Source organism: Centruroides sculpturatus, unplaced genomic scaffold (assembly GCF_000671375.1).
Source record: "Centruroides sculpturatus isolate CEXI.00-Female unplaced genomic scaffold, Cexi_2.0 scaffold1488, whole genome shotgun sequence".
Taxonomy (NCBI): Eukaryota; Metazoa; Arthropoda; class Arachnida; order Scorpiones; family Buthidae; genus Centruroides; species Centruroides sculpturatus.
The window spans coordinates 125,125-152,953 of NW_019385746.1; the positions used below are offsets into that span (position 1 = coordinate 125,125).

The 27,829-nt window shown below is 28.8% G+C and overlaps 2 protein-coding genes across 2 annotated transcripts; both read right to left on the bottom strand.

Moving 5' to 3' along the window:
* Positions 1–1,476: 1,476 nt before the first annotated feature.
* LOC111641736 (nicotinamide N-methyltransferase-like) lies at positions 1,477–5,437 on the bottom strand. The gene is made up of 4 exons (XM_023387942.1): positions 5,287–5,437; positions 4,724–4,901; positions 2,578–2,785; positions 1,477–2,494 (listed from the first exon to the last, which is right to left on the bottom strand). Exons 2-4 carry the CDS (start codon positions 4,881–4,883, stop codon positions 2,047–2,049), a joined length of 816 nt encoding a protein of 271 aa, XP_023243710.1. The 5' UTR covers positions 4,884–4,901; positions 5,287–5,437; the 3' UTR covers positions 1,477–2,046.
* Positions 5,438–12,000: 6,563 nt separating this feature from the next.
* Positions 12,001–21,588, bottom strand: LOC111641733. Its single transcript, XM_023387940.1, has 10 exons — positions 21,299–21,588; positions 17,439–17,565; positions 16,460–16,554; positions 16,272–16,381; positions 15,360–15,542; positions 15,202–15,259; positions 15,031–15,134; positions 14,240–14,356; positions 12,150–12,187; positions 12,001–12,036 (listed from the first exon to the last, which is right to left on the bottom strand). The coding sequence occupies exons 1-10, from the start codon at positions 21,586–21,588 to the stop codon at positions 12,001–12,003; spliced, it is 1,158 nt and encodes a 385-aa protein (XP_023243708.1).
* Between the last annotated feature and the right edge of the window lie 6,241 nt (positions 21,589–27,829).

A 27,829-nucleotide genomic window follows, 5' to 3' on the forward strand; every position in this document is an offset into this window, starting at 1 on the left:
GTATATTATATAATTTTATTATTATAATTTATTGAATTGAAAAAATATTAGTATTATACTATAATTTTTGGCAAATTACCAAAATTTCTCAAAACAGTTCGCTTTGAACAACATTCAGATATTTTTCACTTCAACTGGCAATAAATAAATCAAGTCAAAAATTAACAACTGAACAATACTACATTACAGATACTCTTCATTAAAATTTTATAATTAGAAAGGTTTTGAATCAGAAAATTATATTAAATTCATTTTCTTTTATTTTAAAAGAATTTGTTATTTATGTCTGAAACATTATTTACTTGGTCTACAATTCCAAATTCTGAGAAGAAAAGGAATCATTAAAATCTAACCCAAATTGTTTTTTTCTGAAGTGAAAATTCTCAGAAGTGCATCAAAAATTTAAATGCTATTGGATTACAAACCCATATTCAGGAGTCAACTAAAGAAATAAACTTAAGAGAAAATTCCAAAGAAAAATAAATCTTATTATTATTTGGAAATAATGAAAAAAACAGATTTTCTTAAACCAATTATTAAAACTTATCATCCTTTCTATTTGTTTTAAATAACCAATAATTTAAGAAATAAGAAATTTTTAATTATGTTAATAATGCAAAACAGCATATAAAATAATACACAGTCAAACCCACAATGTCACATGCTGATTACTGTCACAAAAATTTTTATTCCAGTCCAATCCCCGTAAGTAAATGATGGGACTTTTTTCCAGTTAACATCACTCTACCTATTAGCACAAATCAGCTGATGCTAGGGTATTTGCATGCACAATGGATTTAAATATTCTGTTTAATATCACAAAGTTCGTAGTTGTAAACAGTTTGGCAAAGTATTATCAGTGCTGTCTGTTGATACTTTTTAATAATTAATAACTTTTTAAATTCATAACAAAATATGAGATTTTTAACTTTTAAATAGATAAGATGTTATAGAAAAAATTTGTTCATAAAAACATCTTATATGAATATAGAGAACGAATACAAAAATTGATTGATCTATTAATTGATTGATTGATTGATTGATCTAGAATTATGTGACAAAATTTTTAACTTTGGCAAAAAATTTAGGCCTAAACAGATTATTGAAATTGAAATTCTGTTCAGGTATTTGTTTCCAGAGTCAGAATGTATTTTGGAACCTTTTACTACAGGTGTGTGAAATACATAATTGTAAATGTGTAGATAAAATGCTTAAAATTATGACACATTTTAGTGTTATAAAAATCCAAATGTTACTGCTAGCAAAAGAACACTGCAGAAATAAATTTCTTCTAGAACAAACTGTTGCATCACTGTCATTCTCCTACANCAAGCCACCAATAAAACTCAACTGCCTAACCTATAACCAAAGTCTCCTTTTAATTTGTTTTTTAAAAAAAGCGCTTGACAAACTTGCCCCGCATGCCGAAGTTTCCCCAGTCTCCGCTAATAATAATAGTAATAATAATATGTTTTATTTCAAATCCTTTACACTCACCATCAGAAATATTTTTTAATACAATTGCAAAATTTGTTTCTTAAATCAAAATAAATCTATGTAATTAGTAAACAAAGTTATTTATTATATATAGTGTATATAATCAATATTCTCAGCAAATAATGCCGTAATTTGTTTCTCAGTAATGCGTAGATCCGAAGCTCAATTGTAGATGCGAAATGCAAATTTATTGAAATAATAAAACTCTCAAAATCATAAAAAATATACTCGCTGCTTAATACAGAATATCTTCGTATTAATCGTTAGATAATAGTGGTTAGATATTATTTTAATTTTCTACACAAAGTTTTAGATATTAATTCAACAGTTTTTACCCTAATTAATTATATCCGGTTGCTTTTTACATATAAATTTCGAAAAATCTATGTTAGTAGCTACGCGTGTCTCCAATTATATACAAATATCAAGTTTATTAATTACACAATATGTTCATTAGGCAATCCCGATTATAGAAATATAACGAATATAATATCATATTAATCCAGTAACAGAGAAAATTTCGTGGCAAAAGTTTTTCGTGTTTGTTGGTTACATTTCATCGCTCTTTATGGCAGACGAGACAACTATTCCACTGCATTTTGTCATGGGAGCTTCTCCGATATCCTTGCTATAATACCAATGTTTTACGGTCAAATTAGCTTCCGTTAACGCTTCTTTAAGTAATTTTTCGCTCACGGATAAATCGTTAAATTGAATTTGCTCCGAGTTATTCACGTAGATACAATGCGAACTATCTATTATAGTAATTAATACCAAAGCTCCACCCCGAACAATATAACTGGCTATTTTCTTAATAACGGATTTGAAAGCTTCCGGCGTAGGACAGACACATTCCAAACAATAAGCGGAAAAAATAACATCGAACTTTCCAATGTCTTTAGCCAAAATTTGCTGATTTAAGATGTCACACGGCACGACGTCTTTCACTCTCTGCCTTATCCTCGATTCGATGGCTTCGATTCCCATTTTTGCATTTCTGTTCAAATAAATATTACAAATGAAACAAAATTATAATTTTATTATTTCCACGCAATAATACATAAAACGATGTATATTTACCCATTTTCTTCAAATCTGGCCGCCATTTTGATAAACTTAGACCAGTCCAAAGAACTCGGATCGTTTTCCAGCCATTTTTTCAACTCTTTACGATTGCATTCGGCGTATTCGGAAAGAATAATTTCCGAGAAAAATCTACTGGCAGTCGCGATTCTGTAAACCGACGGACCACATCCGACGTCGAGTAATCTTTTTCCTTTAATTTGACCTGTCGGTTAATAAATCGTCGGAAATAATATTTATTAAAAATTCGAAAGTTTTCTATTTAGTTATTATAATTAGTGCGTTTAACTTAATAAGACCATTGATTGCACTTAAATTAATCATAGGATCAATCGTAATTTTATTCCTGGGTTTCGTTCCGACGTGCACGTTTGAAAATTTATGAAAATTCAATTATTTCGTAGGAATGTATTAAAATCTCTGACGATGTGTTCGTTGAAGTTATAAATAGTTACCGAAGCAACAATTTTAAGCTTAGTTTTAACCAAAAAAAGTCTTAAGAGAAATTTCTGAAATGAATATCAATAACAGAGATTTAAGTAAACTTTGTAAAAATTTAACAAAATATATTAAAATCCATATGAAAGTTGTCGATATATTCCAGTTAAAGAAGAAAAATGTAATACGTCTATTTAATTGAACTTAATTTCTTGTACGAATAATCACATTTGTAAGTCTTCTCTCGACAGTCCTCGATTTCCGGACAACTCGACTCCGTAGAAAACATTTTTACGCCTCCTAAACTGATTTTCGTACGACAAATTTTCATTTTCTTACATTTTCAACCGATAGACAGAAATTTCGAACTGTGGTTCGGTGGCAAATTCTGCCATTTTGAATTAAGAAAATGCAAAATTATTTGTTAAATTTGATTTTTATTTCGTGGTGTTGTGTTCGATCTACGGCTTTCAGCGTTTTAAATTGTATTTTATGTATTATACACGCGATGACTGTAAAAATTACCTACTTTAATAACTGGTTTTATAACCCTTTCTATTACTCCGTAAGGACTAAATTTTCCTTGTTGCATTCAATTGTATTCTTTTGATTTTCGTACACGTTGTTTACGAACTCATTAATTCCAAATGTCGACCTACTGGCCGTATTTATTGTTTCAAATCTCTCGTGCACCATATCGCGTATAACTTTAATTTAATTCCACTTTTATACCAATCTATTTCACGTTATTTAACATCGGTTTATTACCGTTACTTCTATTATAAGAAAGCGTTATTTCGAAATGATGCAAATTACGATCACATTATACAGAAACTCGTATTAATTAAAACTTCGTTTTCTTCGCTGAAATTCTCGTATAACCGAATACTCTAATTATAAGTCCTATACACTATTTCATTTTACGATATTACACGACAAATATTATAAATATCGAGGTGGTGTTCGATGACCTTTCGTGCCCTCACTTAATTAAATAAATGAATAAATTTGCCAATTTTAATTTAAAATAATGGCTCAAAATAATTACTTTTTTAAAAACTATTTTACAATTATATTGTTATACAGTATTTATATTACAGGTTATCCATACTATAAAGAAAGATTCATTAAAAATTTAATTTATTAATTTATGCATTTTTAGGATTTTATGTATTTGAAATTAAAATTTGTAATTACCTGTGAAAATTAAAACTGCTGTATATAAATTGTAATAAAAGATTTAAAATTAAGAGAATAAATTAATAAAATTTGAAATATATTAAAATAATTACACATTAACAAGTTTATAGAATATTTTATAAATTAAACAATCTTTAACTCACATTTTTAAAGGTGAATAATAGTTTTAATTATTGAATTAGGTTAGTTGTTGAACAGAAAAATAAAACATAAATAATTATATTACTTTGTTACGTTTCGCGTGAGTTCACTTATTTTTTTTTATTAAATCACAATCACAATGTTCTTACTTACGAATGTCAATTCAAATTATTTTAACAATGAGAATAAAAGTGCTAACTAATTTTTAAAACTTGCTTTTTATAAAATAATTATACCGTTTAATTTCCTTCGCACGTATTCTAGTTGTGAACTAAATTCTAATTGATTTAAGCATATCTCCTAGAAGTGTCTTATCTATTGTTTACATTTGATATAATGTATTTAATGAAAGAATATCGCATACCATTTTGAAAGATTCTGTGAAGAGTCAGGGATATAAATTCTTCTTCTTCAGTTTCTTGACTTAATAAATGTTTTCTATAGAAGACTGGAAATTCTGGTAAGTGGTACTTTTTCGAAAGTTTATACTTCTCATCTGTTTCGGTACTCAAATGATCGTCCATATCGGCCGAAAAGTTAACCTAAAATCAAATGAAAAAATAAAATGATTTACAATTCCAAAAATTTTATTGAAAATATTATTAAATATATTTATTTAAAAAGGATTTTATTTTTGTAACACGAGTTCTCAAATAATCACACCCCTGGAATTGTATTACAAAAAAATAAAATTGTTTGTAAAATTTATTAAAATTTTGTCGTGTAGTACGTTATTAAATTTCTTCTAGCAATTCTTCGGAAGACAATTCCGCCGCAAATAGTCATATGATATACAATGTCTATAATAATTTGTCTTTATTATGTACATTTTAAATGTAATACTGAATACTAATATTTAAAAAAACTAAAGGTAACTCTAAACTATATATTACTTCTAATTTTTAAAGTAACTTTAACGATACTTACTCGCTGGATCAACAAATTTATATTGGTAGTGTTTTAAATACAAGAGTAACTTTTTCTGGCGTAATTGGAAATTATTTCCGCTATTTAAATAAAATATATTTGTTTTTTTTATAATGAAATCACGAGTTCGTGTTTAATCGGATTGGCTAATGGAAATAAAATTAAAACTTTGTAATTTGTCAAATGCTTTAACTTTCGTTTTGAAAAATATTGCACAATTCTGTAGCAACGTTGCTCTTTCCTATCTAATTTAAAGTGTTATTTTACGATAAATAATTAAAATAGGCCATAATTTATTTATTTTTATTAATAAAACAGGAAAAGTTCCGAAATACAATTCATATCCGTTCGTCCAAACAAAGAAACAATAAAAGAAATCGACGAGTACGCATAAAAAATAAATTAAATAGTTACAAAACTAATATACAAAACTAAATTAAAAACTGTACGTAACGTATACAAGTACGAATTATTAAAAATTGTACAACGTTTTTTACATTTTTTCAGGTTTTAAACTAGATAAATCTACAAATAATATAACATAAAGATTATTTATATTGCGAGAAATACAATAAAATAAAGACCGAAGAAATTTTACGTATTTTTCTGTATCGTGAAAAAATATATTTATTATATAAAAATATTGCAGATGTTAGAAAATGCGATATTGAAATTTATTGATGTACAGATCCAAACGTAATAGAACTTAATGTATAGTCGAGAGGTATATTTTGATAATAAATATTAATTAGGTAATAACTTTATAATATGTACCGTACTTGTCATAAAATGTGATAATATAATAATTAATTAGTAAATTAATATCTTACTGTTTGCCCGTATGTTGCTAGTTTTACCCGAACTTCATTTTATTGAAGAAACGTGTACTTTTACGCACCTTCGAATTAAATTTTTTTGTTAAAACTATTAAATAAATCTTTAAATTTATAATAATATAAAAATTTATAATAATAGAAAAATAAAACTCGTCTTTAATTGGTGGACTTATTGCATTTAATGAGGAAGCATACGAGGTTGAAACCTTTATATAAACACGGATTAGGTCAAAGTTGTTCAAAAATCTTGCCTGATAACACGTTATATATGTTCTACAATATATTAATTTTAGCAAAATACGCATTTATATGATTTTTCATGCATATTTTGCAGATTTGACCATTTTCGAGACTAAATTTATAAACTGTATTGCGAGTACTGTTCTTTTCAAACGATCTATAGTCAGTTTCTGCTATTGTACTGTACAGTGAATCTTTTTTGAGCACGTACTGTACAGCTGGCGTGAAAAATATTAAGCGAAGAAATTACGACGTCTTCTGTGACGTCGTAATTTCTAAATCCCTTGTCGCCTATTTCATTTATTAACTCGTGTTTATCCCCTCTCACCTGAAAAGTGTGACGTAATAGATCCTAGTAATAGACGTTAATAAGATTTTCTCTCGGACAGAAGTATGTATTAACTTCAATTTACAGATTTTACAAAATATTATTAGCGCTTTTAACACGCATAATTCATTTTAACGTACACATATATAGAATTTTCACTTGCATGTAGCCTATTCAGATTTTAAATACATATAAATCTGGTCGATCTCTTTTTTATAATAATATTTTAGTTTCAGTTTTATTAACGGAGTTACTCGGGATATTGCCATTTACAACACGATATATAATTACTAAATAAAATTGATACGTCGCTCTCTTGAAAATTATGTAAATAGGAGAAAAAAGTTTTAATTTCCTTAATTCATTTACATAATTTAAACGACAAAAATAATTTTAAATAAAAATTGAAGGTATAAAGTGAAAGTGAAAGATAATTATAAAATTACGAAGATATTGTAACAAAAGTATTATATCTTATCAGATACGTAATCTAATATTGATAATTTGTTTTGCTATTTCTAAACAATTTGCTATTAAATTTCTTATAAAGATAATTTATNTGCACCATGCAGCTATAAAAAAAAGGGGCAAAATTCGGAAACAATAATTCATTGTATCAATGAATCTGAAGTTAGTAGTACCCTAAAAAGTTTTAGAAATGTGAATTATATTGCATAATGTAACAGGCTGTACTCTGACCATTTTGATTTGCTACAACTTCAAAAATTAAATGGTACATTCATTGGCCTTACCTTGAATTTGACAATGAATGCTACAAATATATTAGAGCATTATCATAAGAGAAATAAAATTAAAGCTGTATAAACAAATTATTGGCATAAACAGAAACATACAGATTCTTATTGAGGAGTCTACTAGTATTAGTAAGAAATTCATTTAATAGATTAAGTAAAAGGAGAAACAAATAATAATAAAGATCTTGACTTAATTAAATTACTCAATAAAACATTGTCCACAATAACAGACTGTCTGTTTAAATGACTTGCAAAACATGGATTTCATAATAATTATTTGAAAAAACATCTAATAGCCTTCATGAATAAAGTGCAGACAAACTTATTCATTGAACAATCCTTGTGAAGAATGTGGGATCTTTTCTCTATCATAATCAAATTCATATTGCTTAAGTCACATGCTAACTTTATGCCTTTTCTGATGACACTTTACAAACTTAAGATACCTTTATCTTGAGTTTGTAAAGTGTCATCAGAAAAGGCATAAAGTTAGCATGTGACTTAAGCAATATGAATTTGATTATGATAGAGAAAAGATCCCACATTCTTAATAAACATGTTAAAAGTTTATAAATCTTTAAACTACGTAGTATTACTGCTAGAAGTGTGGAAGTGGGATTATTGTGAACAGACATGGCTTCATTCTCGTCATTTTTCTAATGACCATGAGTAGGAAAAAACTAAGGCATAAGAATATATCATTGATTTGATTTGAGAATTTCTCTAACAAACTTTAACAATTTATTATTAATTTATTATCTACGTTGACTTTCGTGGCAGGGCTAAGTTTGCCATATTTACTCATACAGCCTTAGCAGTAAGACTTAACTTAGAATACCGGGAAATGATACATTGTCTAGATTCTAACTGTTGCCTATACGGCTCTAACAGTATCCACAGATGGTCGAATAACGCAGACCCTATTAAAATGCCAAGGTAAAAGGTATCAATTACTTCTTTAATAAAATATAATCTATCAATTTATTAATGTGTAAAAAAAATATTAAATAATAATAGTGTAGACCCTCCATTTAACGAATTAACTGGGTGAACGGGTGTCCGCCATTTTCAAAGATTTGTTAAATCGAATGTATTTTGAAAACATACAGGCCTATTAATAACGAGTTTGCAATGTATGCGAATTTATTAAAATATCATTATATTGCACTTTGTGCTATTTATACACGTCACTAAAACATCTGCTAAAAATATAGAAAAGAAATTTAGAACAAAAAGCAAACTCTTTCAGTTATACATCGCCTTGTTTGTTTAATTTAAGTTAAAAATAGCACAGATTATTAATAACGAAAGCGCTGTTTCTTGTTAATATTTTTNCTTTTAATAAACTGTGCACTTGTGAGTTAGAAATTAGTGTTCTGGTATTTTTTAACAATATCTTACAGGGTGTAAGTCATTTTAATATGTCTCTAAGCCAAAGCAAACTTAATAAATGTGCAAAAAAACAACTACATAATTCAACTTTCAATGATTTGTAAAAATGCAAGTAGCCATCTTAGTGTCCATAGAGCAGAAAAGTAAAAAAACAAAAAAACCAAGTGTGTTGATTGTATCGTTGACTTAAAACAGAGCCATTACTACATATTCTAAACATTTTTCTTTGATATACACCATGTCTCAAGAAGGTTCCAAGACTACAAATACAATCCTGAAACTCAAAGTATCAATAATGTAGTATACTATCGGTAATGCAATACAATAAAGAAGAAAAATTACACTGTTGCAATAATTCTATAGTCATATAAATTATTATTAAGCACAAATTGAATGCATATAAATAAATAAATGAAACTGAGAAGACTTCAAACTTTAGTTTTGGATTAAAAACTAAAGTTATCATTATCATGAACTAAATATAATTATTTAAANATCTATCAATTTATTAATGTGTAAAAAAAATATTAAATAATAATAGTGTAGACCCTCCATTTAACGAATTAACTGGGTGAACGGGTGTCCGCCATTTTCAAAGATTTGTTAAATCGAATGTATTTTGAAAACATACAGGCCTATTAATAACGAGTTTGCAATGTATGCGAATTTATTAAAATATCATTATATTGCACTTTGTGCTATTTATACACGTCACTAAAACATCTGCTAAAAATATAGAAAAGAAATTTAGAACAAAAAGCAAACTCTTTCAGTTATACATCGCCTTGTTTGTTTAATTTAAGTTAAAAATAGCACAGATTATTAATAACGAAAGCGCTGTTTCTTGTTAATATTTTTCTAACAACTATATTATCTTATTTCTTATATATTTCTCGGAATAAAACAATAAATCTAACAGAAAATGAAAGTAGAAGTCATTTGAAATTTGTGTTATTTAATCCCCAATCTCTCGACAGTTGGATTTTGGTTTTGGACAGATGTTTTTATAACAGATTACGATTTTCTGTATTCTTTTATAAAGCGTTGAGAAATTAGACTAAAAAGTAAGTAGAAAATGTCAAGAGAAGCAGTAATGCTCCAATAAAAGGGGTCTTCACAGTTTATCAACGAGATACAAGCCCCTAAAATTTTTGCAGCCCTGTATAGCATGCTTGTAATGTAGGAAAGCCGACTGTAATTGTCACGTGCATTGTTTTATGTTATAATAGTGTAAAATATGGACAGCTGCATCTCATAAAAGATAGAATAGGAATTAAAACGAATAATGTTTATTAGTCGTTATTTCTTTATTCATAATCCATTTTTAATTTTGCGTGTCAAATTTTAAGCGCAATTAACAATAGAAGGTGATAACCGGGAAAAATACTTTAACGTCTAGACTATGCTACGTGAATAGTTGTTATACCCTTTTAATACAAACCGCACATGGTTTATTATTTTAGTTTCTTTCACTTTCTATTTTCGAGAGTGAAACACGGATCATAATTTAGTTTACTTTTAACCGATAGCTTTACGTTGGATGATTTATTTACAGCATTATATAAACAAATGAGCTAGTTTTTCGTCAAATTGTATATTTAGAAGACACGAGGCTTCGAAAATACGTAAAACTACTTTTTAACTTTAATAACAATAATTATAATTTATGATATAATGCTGTGTAATGTATTTTTAAGTTGTATTATTTATTAATATCAAAATTTAAACTAAAATTCCATTTTCAATAATTACTTGAATAAAATATCTTATAATACAACGAGAATACAAAAAAATCTGAAGGTAATTAATTAATTTAATCAATAACAAAAGAATCTTTCTATCTGCAGAATATTTTTGTTCGTTTATTGTATGTAAAAAGGTAGTATTTGCATAATTATTTATGATTGTTTAATGCATTTCTACGTAATAAGATGACTCGGAGAAGAGAAATCAAATATTTGTGTAATTAAAAAGGTCCATTGTAAAATAATTCACTGTATTGTAAATTCTATAAAACAATAAACGTTAATAATTTATTGGTTATATTTGAAAATTATTTTTAAATTAGTATTATTTTATTATTATTATTATTATTATTATTTAATACGCATACCGGATACACTCCTCGATGCGAGTTTTAAATTAGTAAACATTTTTGTTATTGTTAAACACGAAGTCGATAAATTAAAATTATTACAGAAAATTAATTAAATGACGAAAATCAATGAATTTTCTAACCTATCATTTTAAATACACAAGAAATCGTTTGCACTTATAACTTTTAAAAATATATTTATATTTATTTTAATACTCACGATGCGAATTATCATACATAATGATTAAAAACACGATAAATATATTTATGTTAGTAATATCTAATTTCCAAATTCCACGCAAATCAATGCAATTAGATCAAATGTTACGAGCGAGAAAAACTAATTGTAGTAAATATCAATATTATTGTCATTTATCTAACTAAAAATATTTTAAATTTTCTATACATTTCATCGAAGAAACTAAATACTTTTGTAAAATTAATTAATGAATTCATTTCAATTTTGACGATAACTTTTCACGTCTTCATAACTTAACATCCGCATCGAGCTGCTGTTATTCGAAATTAACGATAATTATTAAACATTACACTATAATGATTTATCGTAATCGAAGAGCTTGTATTGGTGAAATAAAAGTAAGTTTAAATTAAAAACAGACCACAACAGGCAGGTAGAAAAATCGGGCATTCTAGAAGTTATACAATATCAAAAATCTAAATATTTCAGAGAACGAGTAAATTTCTATCGTTACTTTATATTAGGAATTTTTCTGGTAATAATATGATACAAATAAATAAAGATGGCTTCTAGGAAATCGCAAACTGCGATCAGAGATATTCCCAGCCAAATCCCAATATATCCTCCGACGTAGCCAAACAGTTCGATGGGCTGAAAATAAATATAATTATAAAATTTTCATGAAAAAATTAATTCTTCACGTTTCTTTTAGGTTATAAATTAAATTTACCTGAAACTTGGGTTTTAAACTGTACGTATATAGTTCTTGAGTTTTAAATATTAAATTTACCATGGCATACTTTCGTCTAAAAAATAAGTTTTAAATTATCGTTTATAATTTTACATATTTCTACTTGGAAAATTAAAAATTACCCGTGTTCCACTGAATCATAAAGTGTTAATTGCTGAAACGTTCATAAGAGTATTAATTTCACATTATTAGTTTAAAAATTAATAGCGTATTATTTATTACTTTAAAACTTGCACATTACTTATATCTCAATATCATTCAACTTACTTTAATGAACGGTCGTTCTCTCACACTGTATTCAAACACTGTAAACCTTAAAAAATTATAAATATTCATAAGTATATATATATATATACGTTTTATGTTTATACAAGTATGTTTTATTTATTAAAATTTAACCTTAATATTTATGTACTTCAATACATCAACAGGTATGTTATATCTTAATGTCATTTATTACGTAACAAAGACATCATAATGATTAATAACAATTACTGTACAATCGTGTAATGGAAAGTCAGATATTTAACACGTTGCTGAAATTGTTATAATTGAAGGATGGAGCAAAAGTAGGCCTACTTCTATCACATATAAGTGATGTGTCAAATATATTCGTGGGTCGGATTAACGCGTATCGCTGACCGAATTTGGCCAGAAGGACGTAGTTTGGCACCGGTGACCTATTGCATCCTATTTTTCTATATACCGGTATATATTTATAATAAGCAAACAATGAAACTTTGCTATATTCACGTTCATAATGACTGGACTTAATACGAACGATTTCTATTAAACGCAAACGCAAGTAAAATATAAATAACATAATCTAAAAACGTATAAATAAGTATAAGTGATTATTTTTACAAACTATTATTTGTAATTCGTATTTACAAAGAGTTCGAAAAGGGAAAAAAACTGAGATTTGCGAATTATTCGCTTAAATGATAACTAAAATTATATGGATTTGGAATATTTTATCGTTTTGTATGATTTTATTTAAAACGTATATATATTTAATATTATAATTTCTCAGTTATTTAATTAGAAATAAGGAATATTGCGCTTACTCGCAACTTTTTGGACATTTATCCGTGCAGAATTTCGAGTTTATTGAAGAAAAACATTTCCAATTTTCTAAAATGAAAAATATGAATAAATAAAATAAAATATTATAAATTATATAAAATGAAGAAACAAAAATGAAAAAATTGCATTTGTTACTTTACTTTTTGTTACTTAAGTGTCAATTGAGTATACTTAAGAATATACAATTCACACTTAAAGAACAAACTGTAATTTATTAAGCTGCAATTTGAAAAAATTGTAGAACTATAAATTTCCACTTATGTTCGTCCTTTCTCCGTTCTTCCGCCTGTCCTTCCTGACTCTTGAGAGCACAGAAAAACAAAAAAATAAAATCCGAAACAAGATATGTAAACCACAGTGTCAGACGGCCCGATTAACTATAAAAGAATCTCCGCTGAAAACCGAAAGTTGTTTCAATTCAACTTTTGAATTGAAACAACTTTCGGTTTTCAGCGGAAATTCTTGTATAGTATCCCCTGAAATCAATTATATATGTGACCGGCACGACTCCTTTGCTAACGGAAAAGTATGATGTACAGGGGCAAGATATTACAGTATTGACGTACAGAGAATATTTTAAATGAATTAAATTTAAAGTATCATTAATAATTGCCCGTTCATTTTTATTTCTTATACTTTTCATACCAATTTATAAATAAGTAAACTTTTACCCCAACTATAACAAACTTTTTCATCAGAAACAAAAGGATATTCAGCTGATATGCACCCACATGTTTTCAGCGAAAGTTTTTTTTTTTACATTCCGCCAGACAACGCTAAAAAATACAAACTATCTTTAGGCATTATTGTTTTAATTACAATTTAACATTAATTTCAACTTACATAGCGAGGGAATGAAAATGAATTGTTTTGCGAATCGAAGTAGTTTTCGCAGTTTGTGCTAAATGGAGAAGGTAAANATTACTATACCTCTTTATCCAGTTCAGTTAATTTTGAATTTAATTGCTTATTTTCATTCAAAATTTCTTTCTTCGATGCAGTTGCAGAATCTAATTTTTCCTGAATTTCATGACAATGGTTCTCTTTTGTTTTTAAACTTTTCTCAAGCTTGTTAACTTTTTGAGTTAATTCTTTATGTTCAGCTTTTAAAGTATCAATATTAGTTAATGTTTCTAGTTCAGTTCCTTTAGACGAAGCTAATTCTTTTAACTTTTGCTGTAATTTTTCTGATTTATTCTTTTCATTTAAAAATTCCTTTCTCAAATCTTCCAATTCTTTTTGTTTATTTTCATTTTCACTGGTCAGCCTACTTTCTTTATATTCAAGATCTTTTTGTAAAGAAATCAATTCTCTCTTATATTTTTCTACTTCTTCTTCAATGGTTTCCTGAAATGCTTCTCTTCCTCTTAAAGTTATTTGCAAATCATCTGTTATAAAAAAATTTTTTATTTTATTATTCAATATAAAAGTAATGCAAAAGCATGTTACTCCACACTCAATAAACAATTTAGCCATTAAAATATACAATGAACAAGTACTATACAATGGAAAGAAATATTCAGTAAAAACTAAAGTGATCTGTTTATGTTAATGTCTTTAGCTTTTACCTTTTCACTAAGTGATATANGAACAAACTGTAATTTATTAAGCTGCAATTTGAAAAAATTGTAGAACTATAAATTTCCACTTATGTTCGTCCTTTCTCCGTTCTTCCGCCTGTCCTTCCTGACTCTTGAGAGCACAGAAAAACAAAAAAATAAAATCCGAAACAAGATATGTAAACCACAGTGTCAGACGGCCCGATTAACTATAAAAGAATCTCCGCTGAAAACCGAAAGTTGTTTCAATTCAACTTTTGAATTGAAACAACTTTCGGTTTTCAGCGGAAATTCTTGTATAGTATCCCCTGAAATCAATTATATATGTGACCGGCACGACTCCTTTGCTAACGGAAAAGTATGATGTACAGGGGCAAGATATTACAGTATTGACGTACAGAGAATATTTTAAATGAATTAAATTTAAAGTATCATTAATAATTGCCCGTTCATTTTTATTTCTTATACTTTTCATACCAATTTATAAATAAGTAAACTTTTACCCCAACTATAACAAACTTTTTCATCAGAAACAAAAGGATATTCAGCTGATATGCACCCACATGTTTTCAGCGAAAGTTTTTTTTTTACATTCCGCCAGACAACGCTAAAAAATACAAACTATCTTTAGGCATTATTGTTTTAATTACAATTTAACATTAATTTCAACTTACATAGCGAGGGAATGAAAATGAATTGTTTTGCGAATCGAAGTAGTTTTCGCAGTTTGTGCTAAATGGAGAAGGTAAAAGAGTTTTTACAATCTGTAAAAGCAAAATTGAATATAAATTCAGTCGAAAGTAGAAGTATTTATTTCGAATTCAACAATCACTTGCGGGTGTTAACTGGACGATGTATCTGTTTCCGGGAGTCATGGTAATTCCACTTATAAATGGATTGACGATGACATCTTTAGAATGTATTGCCGCTACGACACTAATTGGATTACCTGGTAGAGTCGTTTCCTCGGGGTTGAATTTTATTTGAACTGAACCAATTGATTTTGTATCTTTATCTAAAATGTAATTAAATTAAATTACGACTTAACGTCGTTTTTGTTCTAAAAAGAACAAAAACGACGTTAAGTCGTAATTTTTCGTGTTTAATGTTATCAAAACAAAAATTATTAACAAAGCAATTCTAGAATTTATATTAAAGTTTATCGTACAAGGGAAGATTTTAGGTAATGTTGAATCCAAATAGAAACATGTGATATTTAAAATAAATTGCACCAAGTAAAAGATAATGATAATTTAGATGACAGTTAAATCATTTTAGTTTCTGTTTGGTAGGATAAACATGATCTTGGAACTTGGAAGCTGTACCCACAAAATTTTTACTTGTGTTATAAGCTCGAAATTAAGCGCTTGGTTTCGTGCTTATAAGTATTTAATCCAAATAATAAAAACACTTTCAATTTGCAAAGGATTATTGACAGCGTTTGGTTACCAGCCGTTGCCGAGTACCCACCAAACCGTACGTCATTATCTTAGATGCAATAACACAATATTTACTTTTATTTTTGTGAAGTTGCCGATAGGAAAAAAGAAATCGGAATAGACAAGGGGTCGAGAGGCTCGTATGTGGATGCGATCAACACTGAGACAGACTATGTAGGAATATCTCGAAATCAATCTTTCATTTTTTTCTCGTTCCTATGAGATTCGAGATCGACAGGTTCAACTGTATATGCAAATAAAGCTATCGATTATTTACACACACATATATATTATATAATACTTACTATGCATATCGTATATATCATATTTCCGCTCCATATAAACTTCAGGATAAATAGAATAACAGTTCCTGTGTCTTAATAATTCATCCAATTGAATTGTTCGGAATGTAATACTGTGAAAAGTAGATAGCCAACAGATATAATTTCCGAATTTTCTGTCGTAATTTTAGTACACCTTGAAAAATTCTTACTTATTAACTGAAAGATCAGGTAAAATATCTTCTTCTCTAATACCGTATTCATCAATTATTGATCGATTACACTCTTGCCGGAAGTTATAAGGAAACTAAAAATTGAACGAAAGTGTTAGATTATAAGTCAGTTTCTTACCATTTTAGTTCAGATGAAGCAACAACAATTGCTTCATCTGTTCATTTTTGGATAACGACACCTCCAACGCTTGCGACTCGATAAAGTTCAAAATTAGTGAATGGTTATTTGTTTAACTAGAATAATTGAATTAAAATTAGCAATAGCTCGTTAACTGTAGTTTTACTCAATTCACGGGAAGACGTGTACAGATATCTCTTACTTTAATAGACCATTCTAAACCAACGTCGGGCAGTTGAACTTTGACACTCGCGATGCATAATACATTTTACTTTTCCGAATTATCGCATTTATCTATTAATCGACAACCCATTAAGGATTGCATTTCGTATTTTCGTAAAGCGACGACTTCTCAAACATTTCGTATCGGTGAATGAGATCAGTGTACTGTACTTTATAGGCTAGATACGAGGCGTAAAGTTTCGAAAATAGCGAAGTCCGTTTTTTAATAAAAGTAAGCAATTTATATTATGCATTTTCTCCTTTTTTCAATGAAACTTTATATAAAATTTTAAATAGCCACAAAACAGTGAAAAAAGAATAAAAAGGGTTTTAAAAATTGGAGGTTAGTTTCAAAATCAACCGCATTCACAGCCCATATAATCCAGACCCAGAAAATTTGAGTTATATTTCTAATGCATATTTAAATTATATATAAAAATATTTTCATAATGTATTATGTAAATAATCAGAACAAAGAATTAATGCATTGTAATTTATAATTTCAAATTACCATTTATTTAAAGTATGTAACTCGCTGAATAAATTGTATACAATTGATTGTTAAACATTACTTGATTACTTTGATAATCAACTTAGCGAAAGTTTATGATACTTTACCTTTAAATCTTCTTCGGTGAAGTTTTCCTTTTTACAAAAATAGTCGAAATTTTCACACACTTCTTTGATAAACTCTGTTTTCTCACAACTTCTTGGAACATCTCGACAAAAAGTTGTTCGTCGTACACTATAAATAATTTTAAAATATCAGAAGTTATTTCTCATTCGATTTACGGATTTTAATTAATTACATTCATTAGTGAAATGCAAATAATATACTAAATTAAATTAGGAATAATTTCGTAGATGAAGTTGTCGGAAGCCCTTTATTTTTACTATATTCTATATATATATTGTGACGAGGCTACGTTCAACCCATCACTTCAGAGTGTTGGAACAGGTGTATTGCTTGTTCGGGGCAAGCGGTAATGCGGGACAATTTTTTCTTAAGAGTTTTACGGTTAAAATCTATACTTAACTAGTAGATAAGCTCGACGTTGCTCGGCAAAAAGTAGGAAGAAACATTAAGATTATTAGCTTATTTCGCACTACTAAGCCTGGTATCGTATTATATTACAGTATTTGATCTATATAACAAGAAAAGACTATCTTACGTAATAATTTATCACACTGAGTGAACAAGCAATCACGTTTTAAAATTTCTTTGAATTGTGTACAGTAGAGAAACAAATGTTTAATGTAAAATGTGTTAGATTGGTCGCTCGGTGCGATAAACCCCTACGTAAGATAATCATTGTCGTTATATAAATCAAATACGCTAATATAACGAATATTAAAACGAAAACCACGTAAAGAGTTTGATTAATTTGACTTACCTTTATCACGTTTATCGCGATACCCGAATGGTACGGAATGGTGCAACTCATTAATCGAGTAGACACCAATCGAAAATATGATACTTTAAATGTTTTAAGATATGACGTTTTTTCCCAATGTTAATACTAAGAAATTGTGCCGAATAAGGATTGTAAATTTACGGACTGTTTCATTTACCGGTAATTCGGTAAATGAAAATTAAATTACCGGAAAAAATTTACCGGTAATTTTTTTCCTGAAAAATAAAATTAAGGTGATAAAAAATATAAGTAATTTTGATTTCCATTTCACATTTTTTATTTCAAAGATATAGAATATAAAAAATATATAAATTAAAGTGTTATTCTAAACAAACTGTAATAATAACTTTTAGATACATAAAATAATACAGAAAAATAAAAATAAAACAGAAATAATATATAGTATCTAATACAATTTTATCGATTACCATTTTAAAAAAAATAACTTCTCAAGAAACTTAAATTATTTAAAGTCTTATCTCCTAATTTTGATCTAATTTTTGTACAAAATAATCCAGATTAGGTTAGATTAGGTTTCTAGACTTTTTCGAACAGCATCTTTAAGTAATAAAAATCTTTCCAGCCTGTTTAGTAAGCTATTCCACCTGGTTCTACAAGCGAAAATTAAAGGAAGTTCTTTTCGTGAGAGTAATGGAGATTCCCCACAAAAATAGGGTTAGAATAATACATATTTTGCGCAATCTTAAGGCATAATATTAGAATCTTGTAATAAATATTTGTATTTAATTATTTTAAACAGTTGTTAGAAGTAAAAAATTTATTTAAGGTACAAATTTTAATGTTATTTTGCAATAATATTGCATTAATGTCCTGTCATAATGTGGTGTATTCAAAATTGCTATTAATTTAAAAAATACGTGAAATATTTACGTATTATTATTTTTAAATATTAAAAAAAGAGATATTTACTTACTCTTTAAGAAAAACGTTGATTGTAAAGATTTTAAACCTTTAAAAATCTCAAAAAACGGCAGAGCACAAATCACATATGCTAACTAGAGCTTTCTGTACAATTTACAGTGCCTCTCAAACCCAAGAAAGTTTAAATTAAAATTAAACAAAAAATATCTCACATAAAATTAATAATTAGGTATATTGTTGCTTACACTTATCTGTTTTTTTTTTTTCAATGTCCCTTTAGCCCTTTTAAATATCTATAAACACAATATTCTCTACATAAAAATTTCTAGTATGAATTTTTCATTTACCGAAGTTTACCGAAGTGTTTTTTTGTCAATTTATCGGTTAACCGGTAAATCGGTAAACCGGTATACAATCCCTAGTGCCAAATATCAAACGGTAATCTGCCCGCCAATCAAATTTCTCAAAAACACCGACCAAATATATTCGGCACTCTCGAAAATCGCTTAAAACATTTTGTACAGGCCAGCACCCTCGTATTATGTAATGTTTATATTTGGATGCAACCCATATCGATGGTTTGATAGAAAGAAGATACTGCTGCGAAAAGGGGTTGCGGATAATTCGATCAAAAACAGTAGTTGACCTCCTCCCGGAGTAGAGGATGGTCAACGACTACTAATTAATACCGGTCTACTATTAATATTTGAAAAATGATCCGTGTTGGATAGGTTGTGACGGCCCCGAAGGTGATTTAAGTTGCTAAGTTTCTTGATATGACTTGTTGAAATAAAAAAATCTTGTAAAAATGCGAGAATAATTGCTATTAAATGATCCCGTAAAACAGCTGGTGAAACCAGGTTGAATAAACAAAGCTTAGCATACAGCAACTCGAAACGTGAGCGTCTCTGAGCGATCTGCCAAGGAGGATAAATCCCGGAAAGACTTCTAGTAAAGCTTCCCAATTTAAGTGTTACTAACGCGAAGAAAAGCCAGAAAACTGCCGTTGGTCTTGCTCGAACCCACGGCCGACTACCGGTGTTCGGTGGTTTTATTCACTCGTTTACCGGAGGGTACTTATTGAGCTGCAATTTAAAAACTGTAGACTTTTAAATTCCCACTGTCGTCCGTTTGTCTCGTCCTTCCGAAATGTCGAGAACGGAGTGAGATAGATGAAAGTCGACAACAGGCGTGGAAATTGTAATAGAAAGAGAACTACATTAACTATGTGCGAACTTCCGATTTGCACCGCGAGTCACGTTATTTCGATTCAAAAAGCTTCCCCCGAACAGATGTAATACATAACCGGCACGACAGGAAAAGTATGAGGTACGGAAGCAAAACACTACTACACACCACACAGGCCAATGCTATGTGCTACCTGTCGCAGTAATGGAGTAATGTCATGCAAATACAATTGATATTTTGAGGTGGATGTATGACATGATCTAAGTTATAAGAATTTGAACGTAATTGCCGAGTTTAGTAACAATTGGTGGAACGGCCTTGGAGTGTATAGAGTACAAATGAGAAAACAAACATTATTGTTTATAAATAGAAATATGAAATACGATTCGCTAGACAGGATTAAGACGACAAAAAAGGGACTTTCGCGATGCACACGAGGAGCTTCTTTTCTCATGCCAAAAATTTCGAATTGTGTTGACAATCCTTGTAGCGTTATTTGTTTTTTTTTTGAGTTAGTGTTGCCGCTTCACAATATAAAATACTTAACTTGAAGTTGTCATAAACACACAGAAAAAAGAAACAATATTTTCATTATAATAGTCTATATTGAGTGAAGGGATCGAAACCCCTGATGCTAGGGTACGAATGGTTCTAGTTGAATATAGTAAAACTGCTAATCTGACTACTTGTGTAACATGACAACTTTAAGACGATCCCTTCAGAGATCAGATTAGCAGATTTTACCGTATATAAAAAATTTAACCGAAATATTCGAATGACAATGTACTATGATAATCAGATGACAAAAATATTAATAACAAGTTAACATAGACTTATACAGTTTATTAGAACTATAACAATAATACACTTCTAATTTTAGTATCGGTCTTTTAAAACCTTAATTAATAATATTAAATTTTGACCAATATTACCTAAACGAAGAGACCTACAAGTTGAACAGTAATAAATATTCAAATTTAAAATCCTACTCACCCGTTGTTGTCACAAACTGTAATTATCGGTTTCGGGAGATCTTTCACGTCCATAAATTTAATCGAAGCTTCTAAATTGGTCGGATACGTGAAATATAATAACAGGAATTCAGTTAATTGGAAGAAAAATCCAAATAAAGCACCGAAGAAAATGAACAACTTAAATATTTTCCTTTTAATTTTTGGTTCCGTGACAATTTGAGGGATTCCCGTCATAATGACATTCTCTAACATTCTTCTAAGATATCGACGCATATCTTTACTGCTTGGATTTTTTATATATTCTATCATATTTACATCTCTACTGACGAAGAAACATTAGTTTAAATTTGAATACCAAAAAGTGCTAAAAATATAAAAACAAAACTTACCTTTCGTAGGTTCAAAATGAACAGTTTCGAGCAGAGTTGTTATAGAATTCGATCCTTTCAATATTACTTTTTCGTTGTTTGTATGATGTCTGCTGGAGGGTAATGAAAATACTAATTTTTAATCAGGTTGAAATGAGAATGAGCTAAATTAGTAATGAAATATAGGCGATAATTATACAGCTGCTTTCAATATCTAAAACTTCGTTGGTTAATTTAATAACATTGTGCGGAGTTCGGTTGTGTATTAAAAATATTTAAATCGATTATCTATAAAAGTAGGCCTATGTTAAAATTAATTAAATTGCGGAATACTAACAATAACCATTAATTTTTTATTATTTGAAAACAATTCGTCCAAGTAGGAATCGCCATTTATTTTAGTTTTCTGCATTTTAAACGATACAATTTCTTCAAATAATAAAAAATAAAAAGAACATCGGACGAAAAAAACTTATGAATAAGCATTAATGTTAACTATTTATATTAAATTGGAAATTTTAATTTTAATATTAGCCTATTCTACTGTATTTAATATTGTTTAAAAGATTTAATATTTAGTAACTTTAAATAATTATACTGTTATAAGTTTTAATATATCACTGTCTTTACACCAGTGGTTTAGTTCATAAATTCAACCGACGACAGACTTCTCACATATTAGCCAATGTTTATTCAAGAATTAAAACTCCAGTATGCATTTCGACAACTCAGTTCGCTTTTAATTTACAACCTTTCTAAACCGACATATAACACATGGAGACCTAATAATCACTACTGCTTACAATGTTTTATAAAACATAATCTGCAGCCATAAATTTAATAACATAAATACACTTTATATACAATTTCTAAACAGCTACGTTTACTTTTTATCACTATGATCAATTGTTATCAACCAATCTGCATAAAACAAATTCCATTGCTTAACCTTTTTAGCAACTGTCCTCCTCAAGTAAGCGTACAAATTGTAACAACGCACCAAAACTGCCGTCCACTCTTTACCGTTCCCGTAATATTTTAGTTTATAAACAGCAAACAATTTTATTTAACCAGCATTATTTTTAATAAAACCTATTTATTGCCTACATTCCTCTATTTCCAACTTTTATTACATCTCCTTTTTTCTTATACTATTCTCACACACTTTAAGCACTACAGTCTTCCTCGGTTTCGTCGCCTGATATGGAAATTTCAGCCCATCTTCTCCTTCCGTACAGTTTATCAGGAGGCGTTAGCATATCGGATTTGTTCCTCCGACCGAAAGCGCTATAATCTACTAATAGGCCAATCGACTATCTATATTAATTTAAACAGCAGCGTCTTTTTCCTATTTCCACTACATATATTTTTAAATAATCGTGACAATTTATCCTCCTTAAATTATTAATTATTTTTGAGTCCTTACACATAATTATTTCCAAATGTTCTAACAATTCCCATTTATACATATTTTGTTCCGTTTTTAAAATTCTAAAGCTATTTAAACGAGGGATGTAGTGGTAAATTAAAAAGTGCCAGGGCGCTAACCAGCGCCGCAAGTTCGAATCTTCACTGTCGACGAAGACGCCGCCATATCTGGATTTTTGTACGGGCAAAGAGCAACTTTGTGGCACAATGTCTGCCACCAATATATTAGCAATCAGAGTAAAAATCTGTGATAAAAATTTTCTTAGATTAATGGCCAACATACGTAGTCTAAAGTCAAATTAGATTTTGCAAAGCGCAAGGGATTCCAAAATGCATAGAGATTTTAATTCTTAAATAAACATTGGCTGGTATGTGAGAAGTCTGTCGTCGGTTGAATTTATGAACTAAACCACTGGTAAAAAGACAGTGATACAATAAAACTTATAGAAGTATAATTATTTAAAGTTACCAAATATTAAATCTTTTAAACAATATTAAATACAGTACAGTAGTCCAATATTAAAATTAAAATGTCCACATTTTAATATAAACAGTTAACGTTAATGATTATTGTTAGTATTACGCAATTTAATCTATTTTAACTAAGGCACAATTTTATAGATAATCGATTTAAATATTTTTAATACATGACGGAACTCCGCGCATTGCTATTAAATTAACAAACGAAGTTTTAGATATTGAAAGTAGCTGTAATATTTATCGCCTGCATTTCGTTACTAATTCAGCTTATTTTCTTTTCAATCTGATTAAAAATTAGTTTTTTCATTACTACCCAAAAGGCATCATACAATCAACGAAAAAGTAATATTTAAAGGCTCGAATTCTATAACAATTCATATTTAACCTAGGAAAGGTACGTTTTGTTTTTATATTTTTAGCGCTTTTTGGTATTCAAATTTAAACTAATGTTTCTTCGTCAGTTCAAATATGAATATGATAAAATTTATAAAAAGTCCAAGCAGTAACGATACGCGTCGGTATCTTAGAATATTAGAGAATGTCATTATGACGGGAATCCCTCAAATTGTCACGGAACCAAAAATTAAAAGGAAAATATTTAAGTTGTTCATTTTCTTCGGTGCTTTATTTGGATTTTTCTTCCAATTAACTCAATTTCTATTATCATATTTCATATATTTGGTCAAATTAAAACTTTATAAAACTTACGATGTCAAACATCTTCCGAAATTAACAATTAGCCTACAGATTGTGGCACCGACGAGTGAATATTATTTAAAATCCAAACTTTTATTACTATTCGGCTTCTAATCCGCTTAACTATTAAATTACTTCTTGTTGCGATTACCATTCAGCAGTACAATAGTTTACTAAGGGGCTTATCGCAAAGTAATAATAAAATTTTGGATTTCAAATTCAAAATTTTATTATTTTCACACTTCCAGCGAAGTATTTAGAGCTATTTTAAATTACTATTAATATTTTTGTTATCCGATTATTATAATAAATTACCAGTCGTTCAAGTATTTATGTATAAATATTTTATATATTTAATTAAGAATATTTGACGATCCCTCGACGACGACAAGGAAACTGTTTATAATTTAATATAACGTTCGTTTTTCATTAATGATAAATAGAATTAATTTAAGTTATTGCCGTAGCTCCGTAGGTGAAAAATTTCCTGGGGTCTTTGAAATTATTTACAGATAGGGACGAAGAGCATTTTGTGAAGATTTTAAAAAAGATATTTGATAATAAATAATATCGAGAAATTTTGTAAAAATGGTAATATCGCCGCGGACCATTTAATGGTGACGTTTTAAATATATTATTTATAATTCGCAAATTAATTAAACTAATGAAATGTTATCTTAAATGTCCTAAATGTTGTAGTAGACCCCATACAGAGTGGCGCGTGTCAATTTAATTTCGGAAATATTCAAATTATACAATGGTATTCAAATCAAGTAGTAGCTGGACTACGAAATAGAATTTTCGAAATATTTGTCTTCATACGCAATCAAATTCATAAAATTGTTGAAGAATATGGTGTCTGACCGTTGTTGAAATTTCTTTTATCGCGTACCTGATGCGATTTTCAAAAATATGAAGGTTTCCTGTGTAACAATTCTATATTTCGTTGACCGTTTATTACTTAAGTTAAGGACGTTTTAGAACAAAGGTAAGAATCGATTGCTTATCCAGAGTGAATGGTCGCTTTAATTTAGCCTACCGAGTGAAGTAACGCGAATTCGAAATCCGTCGCTCTTCAGTCATGGACGAAGTTCTACTAGAATATTTTAGAAGCGATTGCCTTTTTAATAAACTTCAAATAAATTTATAAAGTCGAGATACTTAATATATCATTTGGTTATACATATTTATAGTTTAAATTTAAATATATAACTTATTTACTATTCGCTAATATTTGCTTATTATAATCGGCTTTTTATTTACATAAATTAGAGACTTTAGTCACAAAGATGCCTGTCTAGACGTGCTAAACCTTTTCAAAAGAGGCATTTAACCGTTTTAACAGAACCTATTTTAAAGCAATTATTGGTTTATCGCACATAAAGAGCATACTGCCGTTTTTTTAGTAAGCAAAGTAATTTGTTCGTCCTATACTATTTTCTACACATTTTTCATACGCACATCACGAACGAAATTCCACACTAAATCGAACAAAACCATATTATTTAATGACATTTGTAAATATACTAAAACATGTCCAAAAAGTAACCCGAATAAAAAGGAAGAAATTCTTCGAAATGGAGCGATTGCCTATGTTATATTTTACTGTAAATCAGAAATCTACCATTGCGGAAAAGTTTGTAAAATATCGTTGCGTACGAAGAATGTAACTTAATTAACTCGGATAAAGCGGAAAATTAAGATTTCATTTGTACACAAGTAAGTGTAGACGTAATCGATAACGATATATTGATGTAGGCACTATCAGAATTGTTTCGATACATCAGTATGGGTTTATTTTACAAATCGATACTCCGATCTTTTTTGACGTAAATACTAGTGTTGCAACGAATAGCACATTTGGCCTCAGGCCGAATACCGAATATTCGGCCAAACTATTCGGCTCGATTAACGCACGTACGAAAATTGACGCGCAAACCGCATTATGGCAAGGACCTCGCTCTCTATTGCCCGCTGTCACTACGCTTCGCCAATCGCGTTAATTCTTGACAGTTGTAGCGGACAGATAAGAGCGTCACGGCAGTATGTGATAAACGATGATATCAAATGTGGATAACATTGAAAAGACCTACACGTGTCGGTCTTTTCCGTGGTACCGTGGGTGTCAGCAGCCCGGGGCGGAGGAAAATTTCGGCCCCTCCCTTATTCAGGTATTTCAATTTATAAGACCAAAATTCAGTTTTGTCACAGAACAAGCAATGAAAAATTCGGTGGTAGTGCAGCGACCTGTTTAAAATAGTTCTATTCGATATCAGTGGTGTATATGAACGCTAATGAATCGTACAAGCAAAAAAAAAGGTCAACAAGTTTCGCAGGAACTCCTGGGATGAAAAAGTTACTAGTTCACCCGGCGAGCCGATTCCCAAACTATCCGGACTAGGGATTGTATACCGGTTTACCGATTTACCGGTTAACCGATAAATCGACAAAAAACATTCGGTAAACTTACCGGTAAATTTCAAAAATTTACCGGTAATTCGGCAAATGAAAAATTCATACTAGAAATTTTTATGTAGAAAATATTGTGTTTATAGATATTTAAAAGGGTTAAAGGGACATTGAAAATAAAAATAAAAAAACAGGTAAGTGTAAGCAACAATATACCTAATTATTAATTTTGTGAGATATTTTTTGTTTAATTTTAATTTAAACTTTCTTGGGTTTGAGAGGCACTGTAAATTGTACAGAAAGCTCTAGTTAGCATATGTGATTTGTGTTCCGCAGTTTTTTGAGATTTTTAGAGGTTTAAAATCTTTATAATCGACGTTTTTCTTAAAGAGTAAGTAAATATCTCCTTTTTTAATATTTAAAAATAATAATACGTAAATATTTTACGTACTTTTTAAATTAATAGCAATTTTGAATACACCACATTATGACGGGACAGTAACGCAATATTATTGTAAAATAACATTAAAATTTGTACCTTAAATACATTTTTTACTTCTAACAATTGCTTAAAATAACTAAATACAAATATTTATTACAAGATTCTAACATTATGCCTTAAGATTGTGCAAAATATGTATTATTCTAACCCTATTTTTGTGGGGAATCCCCATTACTCTCACGAAAAGAACTTTCTTTAATTTTAGATTGTAGAACCAGGTGGAATAGCTTACTAAACATGCTGGAAAAATTTTTATTACTTAAAGATGCTGTCCGAAAAAGTCTAGACAAAATTAGAAGAAAAGACTTTAAATAATTTAAATTTCTTGAGAAGTAATTTTTTAAAAAATGGTAATCGATAAAATGGTATTAGGTACTATATATTATTTCTGTTTTATTTTTATTTTTCTGTATTATTTTATTTCTGTTTCTAAAAGTTATTATTACAGTTTGTTTAGAATAACACTTTAATTTATATATTTTTTATATTCTATATCTTTGAAATAAAAAATGTGAAACGGAAATCAAAATTACTTATAATTTTTATCACCTTAATTTTATTTTTCAGGAAAAAAATTTACCGGTAATTTACCGGTAAACCGGTATTTTAATTTTCATTTACCGAATTACCGGTAAATGAAAAAGTCGGTAAATTTACAATCCCTAGT